General features: G+C 35.8%; 2 protein-coding genes across 2 annotated transcripts in view; both read right to left on the bottom strand.

Moving 5' to 3' along the window:
• The window catches only part of LOC146403237 (olfactory receptor 6C3-like), a 555,083-nt gene that overhangs the window by 175,110 nt on the left and 362,760 nt on the right, over window positions 1–17,213 (bottom strand). The window lies entirely within an intron of this gene.
• On the bottom strand, window positions 5,458–8,966 carry LOC100156333 (olfactory receptor 6C2-like). Its single transcript, XM_084955936.1, has one exon. It carries the CDS (start codon window positions 8,199–8,201, stop codon window positions 7,314–7,316), a length of 888 nt encoding a protein of 295 aa, XP_084812062.1. The 5' UTR covers window positions 8,202–8,966; the 3' UTR covers window positions 5,458–7,313.

The raw sequence follows: 17,213 nt of genomic DNA, 5'->3' as shown, positions 1-17,213 counted from the left end.
TCAGGACAGAGAGAAATGCTTTTATAGTGCCTAATGTGAATCTTCTTTTTAATTTGCCGAAAATGCCACTAAGTGAAAAAAAGCAAATCATCCTTGCTGACCTGTAATCAAGAATTATTACTTAGTTTTCTGAGTAATGAAGTTTGGGAAAAACGCAAGTAACACAGGTTTCAATGGGGACTGTGTCCTTGGAGACAGGAGGATGTTATAGCAGCACTTGATACAGGTCAGGAGGGCAACTGTGTCATTTCAGTTACACGGCTCATTAAAAAAAATCTTTCACATCTAGTAAGGCATTTTGAAGATGTTAATTCTTTTTATATCAATAAAATCCTTCATTATATGTGTTTTGTTATCATTGGACAATTTCAACCAGGCAAGAAAAAGGAAGTTTATAAAGTTACACAAGGGAAGGGGTTATATTATAGATCCTATCTTTCTAGACATTTCTTTCTCTGAATACACTGTTATAAATGTTATTCCTGAATACTAAAAAATTGGCAATCATATCTTGTAATTGGATACAAAATATGCTTTCGTGGTTGGATAACAATACGAATGTACTTATGGCCACTGAATTTTACACTTAAAAACTGTCAAAATGCTAAATTTTGTTATGTATACTTCACCACAATAAAAAATACACCTTATATATTGAATCATATCTTAATTTTTCACATAATATAATTTTTTCCACTTATCACTATTAATAACATTGGGTCTATGAATATTTTGACCATTTTAAAGCCAATACCTGAATTAAATATATAATTATTTTTATCCTTTAAAATTGCCAACCTTCTGTCAAAAGTATGTTCATACAAATATTTTTTCATGTGTAAGAATATTTGTCAAAGTGAAATTTCTCGATAAAAATATTTCACTTAGAAAATTTGTACAATTTTATATTAATCACAAAATTAGTTTATATCAAACATTTGCCTCTATAATTAAATTTAATGTAAATTATTTTTATACCTATTCATATCTTGTTCTTTTAAATATGTTACTTTTTTTAAGATTTTAAGTCTTTAAAAGTGTCAAAACTGACTTTTGGCATTTAATTCATAGTTTCATGCATTTAGGTCTATCAAATACTTTTACTCTTTAATTTTTAACTATAGTATTGAGATAGAATGAACATACAATGAACTGCACTATTTAAAGTATACAATTTGATGTTTTGTATATGTATATGCCCAATAAAGTATCACCACAATCACACTGATAAATATCCATCATTTCCTGAAGTTTCCTTTTTTTCTCCCTTCCTTCTTGTCCATCCCTTCCTGCTTCTGCTCACAGCCAATCACCCACCTGTTCTCTTTGAGGTACAAATGACAAGAAATATGTGTGTTTAAGGTATAAAATCAAATGGTTTCTTATAAATATACTTTGAGAAATACCCACCACAGTGAAGCTCATTAGTATTCATTACCTCAAACAATTACGATTTTTTTGTGTGTCTTTTTTGCGTCTTTTTTTTTAGGGCCTCAGCCGCGGCATATGGAGGTTCCCAGGCTCCAATCCGAGCTGTAGCTGGCAGCCTATGCCAGAGCCACAGCAACACGGGTTCTGAGTTGCGTCTGTGACCTACACCACAGCTCGGCAATGCTGGATCCTTAACCCACTGAGCGAGGCCGGGGGTCAAACCCTCATCCTCATAGATGCTAGTGGGGTTCCTTACCTCTGAGCCATGAGGGGAACTCCTCCATTGGTTGTTTTTGTTTGTTTTTTCCTTTTCACCTCCTACTCCTCTGGCAACCAGCTGTGTATTCTCTGTATCTGTGTGTCGGTTCTGTTCTGTTTACAATTGTTCATTTTATTTTAGATTCCAAATATAAGTGAAATCATTCCGTATATGTCTTCGTTTTATTTCACTTAGCATAATGTCCTCTACCATGCGTCTTGTCAGAAATGGCAAGATTTCATTCTGTTTTATGGCTAATATTTCATTGTATACATATGTACCCACACACAATCTTATATACAATATAATCTTATTACCTCATGAACTTGAAACACAAAACCGGAGAATGTGCTCTTTCCTCTATTCATCATGGGTCTTATTTAAAGCCAAAATTTATCTCTGTCTAAGTGAGGGATGGTATCAGGGGTTCAAGGAAAGATCAAGCATGGAAAGAAGGTTAGTTATAAATATTTTAAAAACTTTTGTCCCCCTCCCCCAAAACATTGGGATGTATTAATCATATCTGGGCTTTCTGAAAATTATTTTGATGGCATTGATTTTGAAAGGCTGAGTGGGGGCAAGAAAGATATATGTTGAGTATATCAATAGGTTTTTGCAATATTTCAGCAATGAGATAAAGACATTCAAAGTAAATCAGTGCTGTGAGAGTAGAAAAGGAATAAATTAATAAGGTATTATGGATACAAATATGACCAGACCTGATGATAAACAAATATGGGGAGAAAAAAGAATATAGAATATCACTCTAAGAAACTTAGGATCGACAGGGAAGGAGTGAAAATAATGAGTATCACATTGAAAATCTCTATATATGCACATCTAGTTTATCCTCAAGGGAAAATGATTACATAAGAAAATAAGAGTATTTGATAAAGTAAATAGTGATGGATGCTCGTACTGCTACGGACAAAGTTCTAGATACTTACCTTCAATTGTCTACATGAATCAGTACAGTCCTAAGGTGTACATACTATTTGTACCTGAATTTTGCATGTGAGAAAAGTAGACAGAGAATTTAAGCAAATTGCCCAAGAACACTCAGACGATGGCAGACCTGAATTTGTACCTTCTGACCTTAATGTCCCAGGGTAAGTTGATTACTGAAGTCAGAAAACTGTCAGTGTATTTGCCCTACATATATGTAAATGTGAGGATAATCAGCCTATTTGAAGTCACATTATTTATGAGAATATCTTAGAAAGAGAGGGAGCAGAGTGAAAGAAGGCACTGCCTGGAAGACTTCAGGTGCACTGACAGTCAATGACAAAAAAGATTATATTGCTTTCAAGGAATTAGAGGAATGTTGACGTAGGGTTCATAAGCCTACTTTTCTTTTTTTCCCCCATTTTTTCCTCTCCTTATTTCTTCTTGCAGTTAGTAGCCATTCTGACCAATTCACCCTTCTCCTTAAAGATTATCATCTCTATATTTTGAAGAAAGGCACATGAACACAATGTTTAAGAATCAATAATCATATATCTACCTACCTAAATAGATATCTACTTCAAGAATTGCAATGATAAAAACAATATGCAGAACTCATGGCAATATCGGGGTCCGTTAGGAAGTTTAAGACGAGATCTACAAATGGTAGAACATAATGGCAGCATCTTACAGGTAAAAGATTTCAGAGATGATTTTGTCCAATCTTTTACCCAAAGCTAAAATCTCCTCCACAAAATTTAGATGTCTATTTATCCAGGGTTTTAAGACTGAATTAAGTATTAACTTAGGGAGAAAATAAATTTTAGGATGTAAATGTAAGAATGAAAGCTTTCTGTGAATACAAAAACCACACCAACTATTACAACCACGTATGAAACAACAGTATTCAATCTCCCAAACAGATTGTAGAAATAAGCTTCAGCCTTGTTTTAAGACCTATATCAACATTGTTTCTTTATAAGAGAGCTTTTTTAGAAAAAAATCCCCAAACTTTTTTCTCTTCTTTATGTGTATCTTGGTCTATGAAATCTTCTACTGCTATTGATGACTCTCTCAATTTGTTCCTTCTTTCTGCTGTTTTAAAAATCTATTTTATACAAAACACTTTCCTCTTTGTGTTTTGTTATTTTTTCTCAGTTTACATCATTTCAGAATTTGTGCTTGCTCAGAAAAATGATTTATTTCTTTTCTGTATAATTTCTTCCTAGTTTGAGCAAAGAATCTGAACTTGTCTAGAGGTTTGTGTGATGTTCACAAGTGAGAAAGATTTACTGAAATCTCAATAGTCCCTGTGTCTAGATCTTTTTTATTATTTACTAACTTCAAAATGAAAAAAAATGTAATTTTTCACATCTATTTTTATGCAGTCAGCATCTACACAGGCTTAAGAGTACAACATAACTGAATTCAAATCCACCAATCAATTGTCCACACCCCGTTGTTAAGGAAAGAAACCCGTAGGAGCAAGTCAGATTTATAGAACCAACCTGTGCTTGGACCTAAGCAGAGGGGAAAAAATGAAATAACCAAGCCATAACAAAAACTTGAACTAATTATAAGAAACTATATAGTGAGTTAGTACAAAGAGATACCACTGAGTTTTGCCATCCTTGGAATCAATCACCCAAGGATGATTTTTTAAAAACCTCTTTCTCTTCTAAATCTGTAACTTACAGGTGGTGCTTGGGGAAAACATAACCTTGGATTGAATGTCCATATATCCTAAATCAATTTTGAGTTAATTTTAATTTGTCATAAAATTAAGGGGGTGGTGATATATGACTGGCTTCATGTTCTCTATTTCCTCTCAATTTGTATTGCCTTATTTCTATTCTGAAGCATTTGTATATGTTTTAGAAGTTCATGATTATTTCTATATATTCACAGCGTAATCATGTATTGCTAAATAATGCATTGTGTCCTTTTCCATGAAAATACTATATTTTTATAATTAAATATTGTCATGATTAATAAAGGGATTTCTCACTCTTGCTGGAGACTTATGCATTAGTGTCTTAATTGATGCTTTAAAAAATAATACTTGTATACTTTTAAAAGGGATTCCTTGAAGTCACACTGCTATTATACTGGGGAGGCTGTACCATATACTGGAATGGACATATAACTTGGAGGTAAATGCCACTGGGAATAAATAGTATTTTTCAGCAATTACTATAAATACATTGCTTTGTTAGATCTATTCAAACATATTTTGTTAAAAAATGCACAAATAAAAATAAACCTTTAAAAGCATTGAAGAGGATTGCCTTATTGAGGTCTGAGGAATGGCAATGGGAAATGGAGATAGAAGAGAAAAATAAAAAAACCAAATAAGGAAATGAGAATGATTAAATACAATTATAATATAGCAAGGATCAAGAGATATGATTATCAATATTTTACACATGATAAGGAAATGGGAGTCACCAAATTTCAATTTTGCCCTTCTTCAAAAATTTACTTTGGAGAGTTACTTTGAGAATTAGCAAATATATATTTTTTGTGGAAAAGTTTATTGCTCTCATTATATGATTATTACTGCTATAATGAGTGAAAAATGTAAAAAGACATTTTAAAATTAAAACAAAAAATTTTCAGAGCACTTTCTTAAGAATCAAATTCCTTTTAATTCCACATAAATTACATCCACCTTATTTCTCTCTGTATGGTTCCGGATCACTTAAGAGTTATTATAGATATTACCTCTCTACAAGATTACTCTTATTGTTTCCTATGGGATTTATTCAACTGTTATTTGTTAAAGATTAATTTGAAAAGCAACATTAATCACCATTGGCTTCCCAGGGCATCATAAGCACACTAAAGACATAATAGTATACTTGAGAGAAAATGTTACGGAATTATGAAATATAAGGGGGACACAGTGTCTGTGGAAGAGGGGGAGCAAAAATGGCTACCTCTCTCCCCAGCCACACCCTCTGCAACGTGTCTCTCTGGACTCATTCACACATAAGTAATTTCATTTCTCTCCCTTGAACCTCGACTGGTCCTGTGACCTGCTTGGCTCATTGAACTGTGGGTGGAAGGGATGTTGTGTCTAGGACGTCAGAGCCCATGTGTGCTTCCACTGTCTCTCCCGGAGCCCCAGGATCTTACCATGTGACCAAGTGTCAACTAGAGGATAAAACTATCTGGAAGAGAGTTCAGTTATATTAGTAAGGAGACATTCAGCATCTACAGTTGTGAATGAGGCCTTACTGGACAGCAAGACCCAATCATCCACAGTCACAATCCTATGAACAAACCCGGCTAAGATCAGATGATGTCTCCTCAAATAGGCAGAAACACCCTGTGGGCCCAGAAACTCAAGTTTTAAACCACTGGTTTTGTGATGACTAGTTATTTCAAAAGAACTAACTGTAGCATTTGACAGGTACATATATGAGGGGTTCCAAACACAGGACTAAGCGGGTTAGAGGGGGATGCAGGGAAGAAAACTTTATATGAGCTGACACCCTGTGCACAGGTCTAGAAATGACAGTCAAAAACACTCCAGTCTGGACCACTGAGGTTTATAGTGAAAAATGTGAAAGACTGTAAGGAATAAAATAACCAAATGTAGAAAATCTTTCTTTGAGAAATATTAGTGATGGTCACACTTTATGTTTTTTCAGTGTTGAAGATAATCTTCAAGGAAACAATTATGACTTCATATTGGATTCCTTGTCTATAACCCCAGGCTTACAAGTATATTTCTAGTTTAATTTTCTTGATGTTTAGGACTTTAATTTGCTGGTTCCTATTGGCTTAACTTAGTTATATTTAGGACTTGCATTGTATTATGTATCTCAGCACTATTCTTGTTTTGTCATCATAAAGATGGTTTTATTGTCTCAGCAGGTTTTATCAGATCACTGCCACCTGGGTGATGAATTAATGTAGAGACTGTGTTCTTTCACTTTAGAGAAAATCCAGAAACTCTAAATCTTTTGGCTTCAAAATTTCTTTTACAAGATAGACATGGATCTCCAGGTGTCTACACCCATAGTGTTAAAATCCATTTTGTTTTGCTCAGACTCATTAATATTTGAAAAATTATTTTATTCCTGCTTAAGAAGAGTAACTATAATTGTACATATACTTTTTGGATTTTTGGTTTTAAAGAAGGCAATGGATACTCTGGTTCCACCATTTTCCTGTTAATTCAAGAGTTTGATTTTTTTTTTTTTTTTGAACATAAGATTGAATAGAGCCAGGTAAGAATTTAGGTAAAGCCCTTTTTTGGAAGTTTAACTTCATGCTCTCTTGATATGAAATGTCATCTTGGAGAAAGTTTATTTTCAACAAAAGTTGAAATGACTCAGTTTGCTTATTTTAACATGGATTGAAATGATAATTTTGGAGACAAGATTCAGGAGTAACAGTGTTATAATCATTTAATATGAACAGACAGTAGAACAGGGTACAATAGTTAAGAATTGAAGATTATGGAGTTCCTGCTGTGGTGCAGCAGGTTAAGGATCTGGCATTGCTGCAGCTGTGGCACAGGTTGCAGCTGCAGCTTGGATACAATGCCTGTCCATAGGCTCCGAGTGTGGCTAAAAAACAAAAAACAAAGAGTTGAAGATTATGACTTTAAGGTGAACTACTCTTTTTGTACTTATATTTTTATTTGATGCTGACTTTCAACATTCCTTTACGTCTTTGAGATCAATGAAATTCTTTTGATTAAGTCTGTGAAAGCTTGTTTCACTTGCTTGTTCCTCAGGGTATAAATAAATGGGTTTAACATGGGGGCAACTGAAGTAGTGAGCATGGACACACACTTATTAATTGCGACATCATCCTTTGCTGAAGATTTGACATAGATGAAGATACAACTGCCATAGGTGATAGAAACCACTATCAAGTGAGAAGAGCAGGTAGAGAAGGCCTTCATCTTTTGCTGGGCAGATGGGAACTTTATGATGGTCTTGATGATGTAGGTATAGGACATGACTACACACAGAAGTGTCATGATGTCAGTCAGCACAGCAAGGGCCACAGCCATCTGTTCTAAGAACCGTGTGTCTGAACAAGATATCTTCAGCAGAGGAGAAGCATCACAGCCAAAATGATCAATGATATTAGAGTCACAGAATTCCAGGTTTAGGCCCAGGCACAGTGGTGGAAATATGACCAACCAACCTGCTATCCAACAGCAGCTGACAAGCCATCCACAGACTCTGCTGTTCATGATGGTCGCATAATGTAAGGGTTTGCAGATGGCCACGTAGCGGTCATAGGACATGGCGGCCAGGAGAAAAAATTCTGTGGCTCCAAAAAGGATGACAAAAAATAGTTGAGCCATACAGGCATTATAGGAGATAGTGAAGAAGGTTTCTAAAAAGGAGAAGTGTTTGAGGAAGAAGTACATGGCAGTTTTAAGGCGAGAATCTACCAAAGTGAGTATAATGATGGTCATGTTCCCAGTTATACTCAGCGTGTAGGAGACAAACAGAAATAGAAAAATGAGAAGCTGCATTTGAGGATCACCTGTCAGTCCCAGAAGTATGAATGTAGATAATGATGTACGGTTTCTCATGGCTGACTCGTACCTCTTCTCAAACTCCTCACTAACTCAAGTGACATTGGTCCTTGCATGAAATTATGAGGATGTGGCCATTGCTTAAAAAAAAAAAAATCCAATCAATGCAATGAATAGTCATTTTCTTTTTTGACCCGATAATGACCTATCAAAACTAAGGGATTCTCAGCTCTTTGATGTGCATAAGAGTTCTCCTCAAGATCATGTTTTTCTGACATAAGTTTGTACTACAGTCCAATATTTATACTTTCTTGTATGATCTCACATGTCTATTTTTCAATTAATCTCAATTCTGCCTCTCATTCTTTGAAATGTATTTAGCTATAGAATTAGAAAGGATTATCTTTGTGTTATGATTTTGTGTATTATAATGTCCTTTTGCTCCTAATAATTCTTCATTACTCATTAGGTTGAATGGACTCATAAGTTACTTGGAAGTGTTGGTACATATAAAATGCAAGTAAATGGCTAAGTTTGACATTATATACAGGCTATGTGTGCAGTATTGGAATGTTTGCTTTTACTGCAATAACCAAAGAAGTTATTTCATTTTATTTTACTTTTGGTATCATAACTGTCATCCAAATAACACCCAATGTTTTCCGGTTTTGCTATTTGTCTATAAGTTTCTATATGAATACCCAATTTTCCTTCCATTTTTCACTCTAACAGAACATCGCGTTTGATAAGTATTACATTAACAAGTTACTGCAGTATTGGGTCAAGAAGTGATTACAAATGGTAACAAAAGAAAAAAACAAAACAAAACCCTCAAGAATTTAACCTCACTTGTATATACTTTGGAGGTCATGAAGGCCAGAGGAAGACAGGATGAGACACAAGTTGGAGGAGGAGACCAAGGAGTCACGATGATTTCTTGCCAAGTAGTAACTTGAGCTGGATCCTGCAACAGGAAAGTGACATGAGTGGAAAAACTGGGAAAAACCCACGCAATGTCTGTACTTAATTAATTTTAATATTATTTAAATTATTTTTCAATTAATCTTCCCCTCCTCTGAGACCCCCACCCCCACCCCTAAGCCTGAGTCGCAAGCCTGGCCCTCCTTGCTTCTGTGGGGACTCACAGACCTCAGGGAGGTCGGCCCTTGTGCTGCTCAAGCTCAGCCCCTCGGCACCAGATCGGGAGTCGGGAGATCTGTGTGTGGACCTGCAGCCGCCGATCCGACAGGGGGCGCCCAGAGAGCGCGCGACCCTCATTGCAGCGGAGGAGGAGGCACCGGCGGCGGCACCAGCTTTGGAGGTGGTGGTCAGCCCGCCGCCCGCCGCCCGCCGCCCACCGCCCGCCGCCCGCCGTCTGCCGCCCGCCTAGGCCTGGCCGCGACCCCGAGCGGTCCTTATATGTGTATTTTAGTTTCTAGTTATTTGTGTATAGTGTTCCTTCCTTAGGGTTAATGCACTGGGCAGGGTGCTGCCGTTAAGGAGAGCGGGCTGAAGGATGTCTAAGAACTAGCTGCACTATTTTTTCAACTCTTCTGTAAGTACAAAATTATTTTGTAATTAAAAATTTACCAACTGGTACTAAAACAGAAAGAAAGAAAACCAGAAAAGCAGACTGCAATTGCTGAGCACTTTTTATGTGCCGGGCGGTTTGTTGGGGCAAGTTTTCACATGTGTTTGTTATTTGTCTGGTATTTCGTCTCTAATCCGATCGTCCGTGCTTCACCTGTGTTTTTGCGGCGATGTCGATTTTACTCTGTTTATAAGTAGGTAAGATATTATTTGACATTAACGTTTATAGTTGAAATTGTGGATTGATACTAATTAGAAATACCGGAATTGCATGGATTCTTCCTGCACCTAAAAGCCAAATTGTGGCATCGACTACCTGAGGTGCTTGAGGCTTTTGACCCACTGACAGTACACGCGTGTGGTGAAGGTGTCTATATTTAGAAAGGAATGTTCCCTGTGCAACAGCTCTTTAGAGTGTGTCCAGCAAAGAGGGATAGTCACTTTCCACAAAGCAGAGCAAAATATTTATAATTTGGGTGGAGTCTCTTTCTTGTTTCTCTGTTCATTAGGAGCTTCCCACCCCGCCTTTACCTTCACTGGAAGTTACTAGCCAGATACTAAGTTTGGGCTTAATGTCTCTTCCTGAGAAAAAGTTTCTTGAAACTTCATTGTCTGAGTTACATGCCTCTTGTTTTTGCCTCTTTCGCGCATAGTGCCTATGTCTCTATCACTGGACCTGTGAGTGTCATTTTGTTGACATTGGGCTCTTCAGAGTCTTGTTCCCTGAGATTCCACAGCAGCTGACCCTATTCAGCATTTACTAAGAGCTCAATAAATATGTTTATTTTAAAGTGAATAAATTTTATATGTATTCTTTGGACTAGGAACAAGCAGTCTGTATCTCGTTTAGAGGAATTTCCATTCTCTTTGACATAAGAGAGAATGTTGCATTCTATAATATAAATATGTAATCTGGGATGGGGGTCCCCAATTTTTATCTACAAAAGCTCAGTTAATTCTTTTTTTTAGCTTTATTGAGGTGTAATTGATATAAGAATTGCACATATTTATGGAGTTCCCGTCCTGGCTCAGTGGAAATGAATCTGACCAGCATCCATGAGGACTCAGGTTCGATCCTTGCCTTCACTCAGTGGGTTAAGGATCTGACGTTGTAGGGCAAGAGCTACAGCTCTGATTTGACCTGTAGTCTCGGAACCTCCATATGCCAGTGAGTGCAGCCCTAAAATAGCACCCCTCCAAAAAAGAATGGCATGTATTTAATATATATGCCTATTCTCCTTCATTTTTTTTTTCAAAGAGCTCTTTAAAACATAAAAATCATTCTTTGCTCCCTGGCAGTACCAAAAAAGGCAACATGCCTATATAGTCCTAAAGTGAAAAAAATTGTCATTTGAATTTTTTTTGTTTGGATCAAAAAGGGTAATATATTTGGACTTCTCTCTGACTATTTACATAACAGCTAACTCAAGTATTTCCTGTCCTTCAGGCATTGTCTGGATACCTTGTCATTTTCGACATTGTTGAATCAAAAGGCTTTTGCCTTAGAGGCTTCAGTTAAATGGTTACGTGGAGTTTCACCTGGTTGCTTTAAAAATTTCCTTCTGAATCATTAGGAAAGGCAGATATCAGCTTCCATTTTTGTGCCTAGTCTCACAGTTTAGCCTAAAGAGTTTATAGAAAAGCAGAATAAGGGAAGAACAGGGAATAGTATGCTTAAAAGTTAGCCTCCCCACCTCAACACTAGGTTCAAGGTCATAAAGGGATAACCCAGCATTTCCAGTGGGGTCTGCAGCTCTGATATGACCCCTCAGTTCTAGTCACCACAGCTCCAGATGTCTGACTCACTCTCAAGTGCCTCGAGCAGCTTGCATGTACTCAGGAGAGCATTTTTTCTTCCCAAGATGCCACTGTTTTCTCCAGTCATTCATATTCCACATTCTTAAGAATATTGTCATGAAATTAACTGACCTTGATATTGCTATAGAGATGAAAAAATTGAGTTTCCATTAAAATATGAAAGACTGTTAGAGGATAAGGTCACCAACTGATTAAACATGAGCAAATAAGTCCCTCAATGGAGATACAATTGATGTATTTTAAACAGTTTTTTTTTTTTTAAATGAGGGTGAGGTTATGGTAGAGAACAGGTAAGAGTTCCCCCTAACATTCCACTGCATTTGATAGGTAAAACAGCTTCTCAATGCCTGTCCTATACTTCTACTCATATTATAAAGACATACTTCCTAAGCAATTGTTGAAACCTTTCATAAAATATAAAAATCATCAATTATTTTGCTGTGAACACTCCTCAGAGGAGAGCATCATTCTAGAGTTCAGAAAGGGAAGAGAAAATGATAAAAAAAAAAATACTTCTCTGATAGTCATAACATCCTAGGTTTCAGGACAGAATGTCTTATGGTGGAGAGAGGTGGGGGTGGGGGTGGGCTGCTCATTTTGGAAGCGGACTCATACTCACAGAGGGCTCTGCAGTTGGAGAGTTTTCACCAAGTCCTCCACCACCCACACAAGATGAAGAGTTTTCCAACACAAAGCCTGCCTCCCCCTGGCCCAGGCACTCTTTTCTTTACTGTGTAACTACGAAGGTAACAGTAGGTAAAATGGCCAGGTAGGCATCTCTCACTGTTGTTGGGAAAATTGCTGTTCTGATACTTCTGGCAGAGGGACTTATTTCTGAACCAACAGAATTTCCCTTTTGAAAACAAATTGACCCAATTTTCAGTTAAGTGAAGCAAACAAACATGTCCTTGGTGGTCCTGACTTAAAAATAACTCATGAATCTCTTGTGTAATAGACTTTGGGGATAGAAAGACAAAGGGAGAACTGGGGAAAATGTCTTCAGAGACCCACCTGTAAATACCAGCATCAGAATCAGGCCAGGTGTGCAATAGTAACTATCAGGTTTCAAGGCCAAAAGCAAACTTCTCTTCTTGTATTTCAGTATTATGTTAGGCATTTGTAAGATAATGATGATTTTTCAGATTTATTAATCCTATAAAATTTATAATTAGTGCTTAGTGTAAATATATAACTATTCAAAAATAAAGAGGAAAACATTTTATCAAAAGAAAAGGCAAAGTGATAACATTGTTGGTATTTTTCAGAAATACCTCCCAGATTTTTATAATACTTTTTTTATATATCATGGGCCTTTGTATCGCTAAATTTATATATCATCTTATTCCATTACATTAGAATGTTAATATGTATTTTTGCATTATGTTTGCATATATTTTATATTTATTCATGCTTGTATATTTTTTTATTTGTTTTAAACACACATTTAGATGATTTCTCTACACTTTGATTTTAGTATGTCTATACTAAAAAGAATGTTTTTCTTTTTTGGGGGGTTAATAGGATTTTTTTGGGTAAGATTTTAATTTTTTCTATTATAGTTGATTTACAAAGTTCCATCAATTTCTGCTCTACAGCAAAGTGACCCAGATATATATTTGGGTTGTTTCCATGTCTTGCCTATTGTGAATAGTGCTGCAGTGAACATGTGGGTGCATGTATCTTTTTCAAGGAAAGTTTTGTTGGGATATATGCCCAGGAATGGGATTGCTGGGTCATATGGTGGTTCCATTTTTCTTTTCTGAAGCACATCCATACTGTTTTCCATAGTGGTTGCACCAAGTTACGTTCTCACCAAGAGTGAAGGAGGGTAGCCTTTTCTCCACACCCTCTCCAGCATTTATTATTTGTTGACTTGTTAAAGATGGCCATTCTGACTGGTGTGAGGTGATACCTCCTTATAATTTTGATTTATATTTCTCTAATAATTAGTGATTTTGAGCATTTTTTCATGTGCCCGTTGTCCATCCGTATATCTTCTTTGGAGAAATATCTGTTCAGGTCTTCTGCCCATCTTTTAATTGGATTTTTTTTTTTTTTTTTTTGCCGTTTAGTTGTGTAAGTTGTTTGTATATTTTAGAAATTAAGCTCTTGTCTGTTTCATCATTTAAAACTATTTTCTCCCATTCCGTAGGTTATCTTTTTTTTTTTTTTTTTTTTTAATGGTTTCCTTGCTCTGCCAAAACTTGTCAGTTTGATTAGGTCCCATTGGTTTGTTTTTGCTTTTATTTCTATTTCCTTGGGAGTCTGACCTAAGAAAACATTTTTCTGGTTGATGTCAGAGAATGTTTTGCCTATGTTCTCTTCTAGGAGTTTGATGGTGTCTTGTCTTATGTTTAAGTGTCTAAGCCATTTTGAGTTTATTTTTGTGCATGGTGGGAGGGTATGTTCTAGTTTCATTGATTTACATGCAGCTGTCCAGTGTTCCTAGCACCATTTGCTGAAGAGGCCATCTTTTTCCCATTTTATATTCTTGCCTCCTTGGTCAAAGATTAGTTGACCATAGGTGTCTGGGTTTCTTTCTGGTTTCTCTGTCCTGTTCCATTGGTCTGTATATCTGTTTTGGTACCAGCACCACACTGTCTTGATTACTATAGCTTTGTAATACTGTCTGAAGTCTGGGAGAGTTATGCCTCCAGCTTGGTTTTTGTTCCATAAGATTGCTTTGGCAATTCTTGGTTTTTTATGGTTCCGTATAAATTTTTAGATTATTCTAGTTCTGTGAAAAATGTCATGGGCAGTTTAATAGGGCTCACATTGAATCTGTGATTAATGTTTGATTAGTGTTTTATAGCCTCAGCATATAAGTCTTTCACATCCTTAGTCAGGTTTACTCCTAAGTATTTAATTTTGGGGGCGTATTTTAAAGGTATTGCATTTTTGTATTCCCTTTCTAAGATTTCATTGTTTGTGTACAGAAATGCAATCCATTTCTGAATGTTAATGTTGTATCCTCCTACTCTGCTGAATTCATTGATCAGTTTGAGCAGTTTTTGTGTGGAGTCCTTATGGTTTTCTATATTTACTATCATGTCATCTGCATACAGTGAAACTTTTACCTCTTCTCTAATTTGGATATGTTTTCTTTCTTTCTTTTTTTTTTTTTTGTCAGATTACTGTGGCTAGGACTTCTAAAACTATGTTGAATAAAAGTGGTGAGAGTGAGCATCCTTATGTTGTTGCAGATTTTAGTGGAAGGCTTTCAGCTTTTCTCCATTGAAGTATTATGTTGGCTGTGGGTTTGTACAAAATGGCTTTGGTTATGGTATGTTCCCTCTCTACCCACTTTTGTAAGGGTTTTATCATGAATGGATGTTGGACTTTGTCAAATGCTTTTTCTGCACCTAGTGTGATGGTCATGTGGTGTTTGACTTTTCTTTTGTTAATGTGGTGTATGACGTGGATTGATTTGCCTATGTTGAACAATCCTTGTGAACCTGGGACGCATCCCACTTGGTCATGGTGTATGATCTTTTTGATATGTTATTGGATTTGGATGGCTAAAATTTTGTTGAGAATTTTTGCATCTATATTTATCAAAGATATTGGCTTATGGTTTTATTTTTTGGTGGTATCTTTGTCTGGTTTTGGAATGAGGGTGATGGTGGCATCATAGAATGTCTTTGGGGGTGTTCCTTCTTCTTCAGCCTTTTGGAAAAGTTTAAGGAGGATGGGTCTAAGTTCCTCTTTGTATGTTTGGTAGAATCACTGCGAAGCCATTTGGTGGTGGAGTTTTGTTTGTACAGAGTGTTTTTATTACATATTCAATTTCATTTCTAGTGATCAGTCTGTTCAGCTGATCTGTTTCTTCTTGATTCTGTTTTGGTGAGCTGTAAGTCTCGAAAAGTTGTCCATTTCTTCTAGGTTGTCAAATTTGTTGGCATATAATTGTTCATAGTATTTTCTTATGTTTTTTTTTTTTGTATTCCTGCAGTATCCATTGATAGTTCTTTTTCATTTCTTTTGTTCGTTTGGTTTTTTTTTTCTCCTCTTCTTGGTGAGTCTGTCCAGAGGTCTGTCAATTTTGTTTACCTTTTCAAAGAGCCTGCTCTTGGTTTTATTGATTTTTTTTCTATTTTTTTTTGAATCTCTATTTTATTGATTTTCTCTCTTATCTTTATGATTTCCTTCCCCCTGCTGACTTTAGATTTTTTGGTTCCTCTTTATGTAAATAATTTCAGTGGTGGGTTAAATTGTCAATTTGAGATTTTTCTTTGTTTTTGAGGAACGCCTGTATCACTATGAATTTCCCTCTAAGCACTGCTTTTGCGGCATCCCATAGATTTTTAATGGTTGTATCTTCATTATTGTTTGTCTCAAGATATTTTTAAATTTCTGTCCTGATTTCCTCATGGCCCATTGGTTTTTTAGTAGCATGGTTTTCAGTTTCTATATAGTCAGTTTTTTCTCATTTCTTTTCCTGTGGTTGATATCTGATTTCATGCCATTTCATGGTCAGAGAAGATGCTTGAACTAATTTCTGTACTCTTAAAATTTGTTGAAGTTAGTTTTTTGCCCCAGTATGTGGTCGGTCCTTGATAATGTTCCATGTGCACTTAAGAAGAATGTTTATTCTAATTTTTTTTGGATGTAATGTCCTGAAACTGTCAATTAAGTGTGAATATTCTACTGTGTCATTTAGGATCTCTGTTGCCTAATTGATTTTCTGTCTAGAGGATCTGTCCATTGACGTGAGTGGTGTTTTAAGGTCTCCTACTATTATTGTATTCCCATAATTTCTCCTTTAAGTCTTTTAGTATTTGTTGTATGTATCTGGGTGCTCCTATATTAGGGGCATATATTGATCATTATAATATCCTCTTCTTGAATGAATCCTTTTATCATTAAATAGTGTCCTTCTTTGTCTTTCTTGATAGGCTTTGTTTTAGAATCTATTTTGTCTGATATGAGTATTGCAACACCTGCTTTCCTGTCTTATCCATTGGCATGAAATATTTTTTCCAATCCCTTCACTTTCAATTTGTATGTATCCTTTGCCTTAAGGTGAGTCTCTTGTAGACAGCATATTGTAGGCTCTTGCTTTTTGATCCAATCTGCCAATCTTTGTCTTTTGATTGGAATATTTAGTCCATTGGCATGTAAGGTAATTATTGATAAATACGTGTTTATTGTCATTTTAAACCTTGTTTTCCAGTTGGTTTTATGTTTCTCCTTTGTTCCCTTCTGTTTTTGGTTGGATGATTTCCATTTATTTTATGCTTGTGTACTTTTTAGTTTTTGTGAATGTAAAGTTTGGGTTTGATTTGTGGTTGCCCTGTTTTAAAAATGGCAGTTTCAAAAGGGGGTTAAAAAGTATGTTAACCCCTTCCTATATCTGTTTGCTTTAGCCTGCTAGTCATATGGTTTAACCATATTATTGAAAAAAAGAGTCTAGATCTTCTTACTTTCCTTCCCCTCATTCTATGATTTTTTAAGTCCTTTTTTTAAACATCTTTGTGTTTGTCCTTTTGCTATTTCTTGTGTTTGTCATCACTTTTACAAGAGGTTTTTCTTTTTTCCTTTTAGATCTGTATACTGGCATATTTAATAAGTGATTACTTTCCAATTGTGATTTTCTCCATCCTATTTATTCTTCCTTTTTTTTTTTTATTTTAGAGAAGCCCCTTCAGTATTTCTTGTAGA

The sequence above is a fragment of the Sus scrofa genome, chromosome 5 (genome assembly GCF_054392235.1).
Source record: "Sus scrofa isolate SSC_HxYL_T2T_F1_AM1 chromosome 5, Sscrofa_HxYL_maternal_Yorkshire_Landrace_v2.0, whole genome shotgun sequence".
Lineage (NCBI taxonomy): Eukaryota > Metazoa > Chordata > Mammalia > Artiodactyla > Suidae > Sus > Sus scrofa.
The sequence above is the reverse complement of the archived record's forward strand: the minus strand, read 5'-3'. Positions and strand labels throughout refer to the sequence as shown.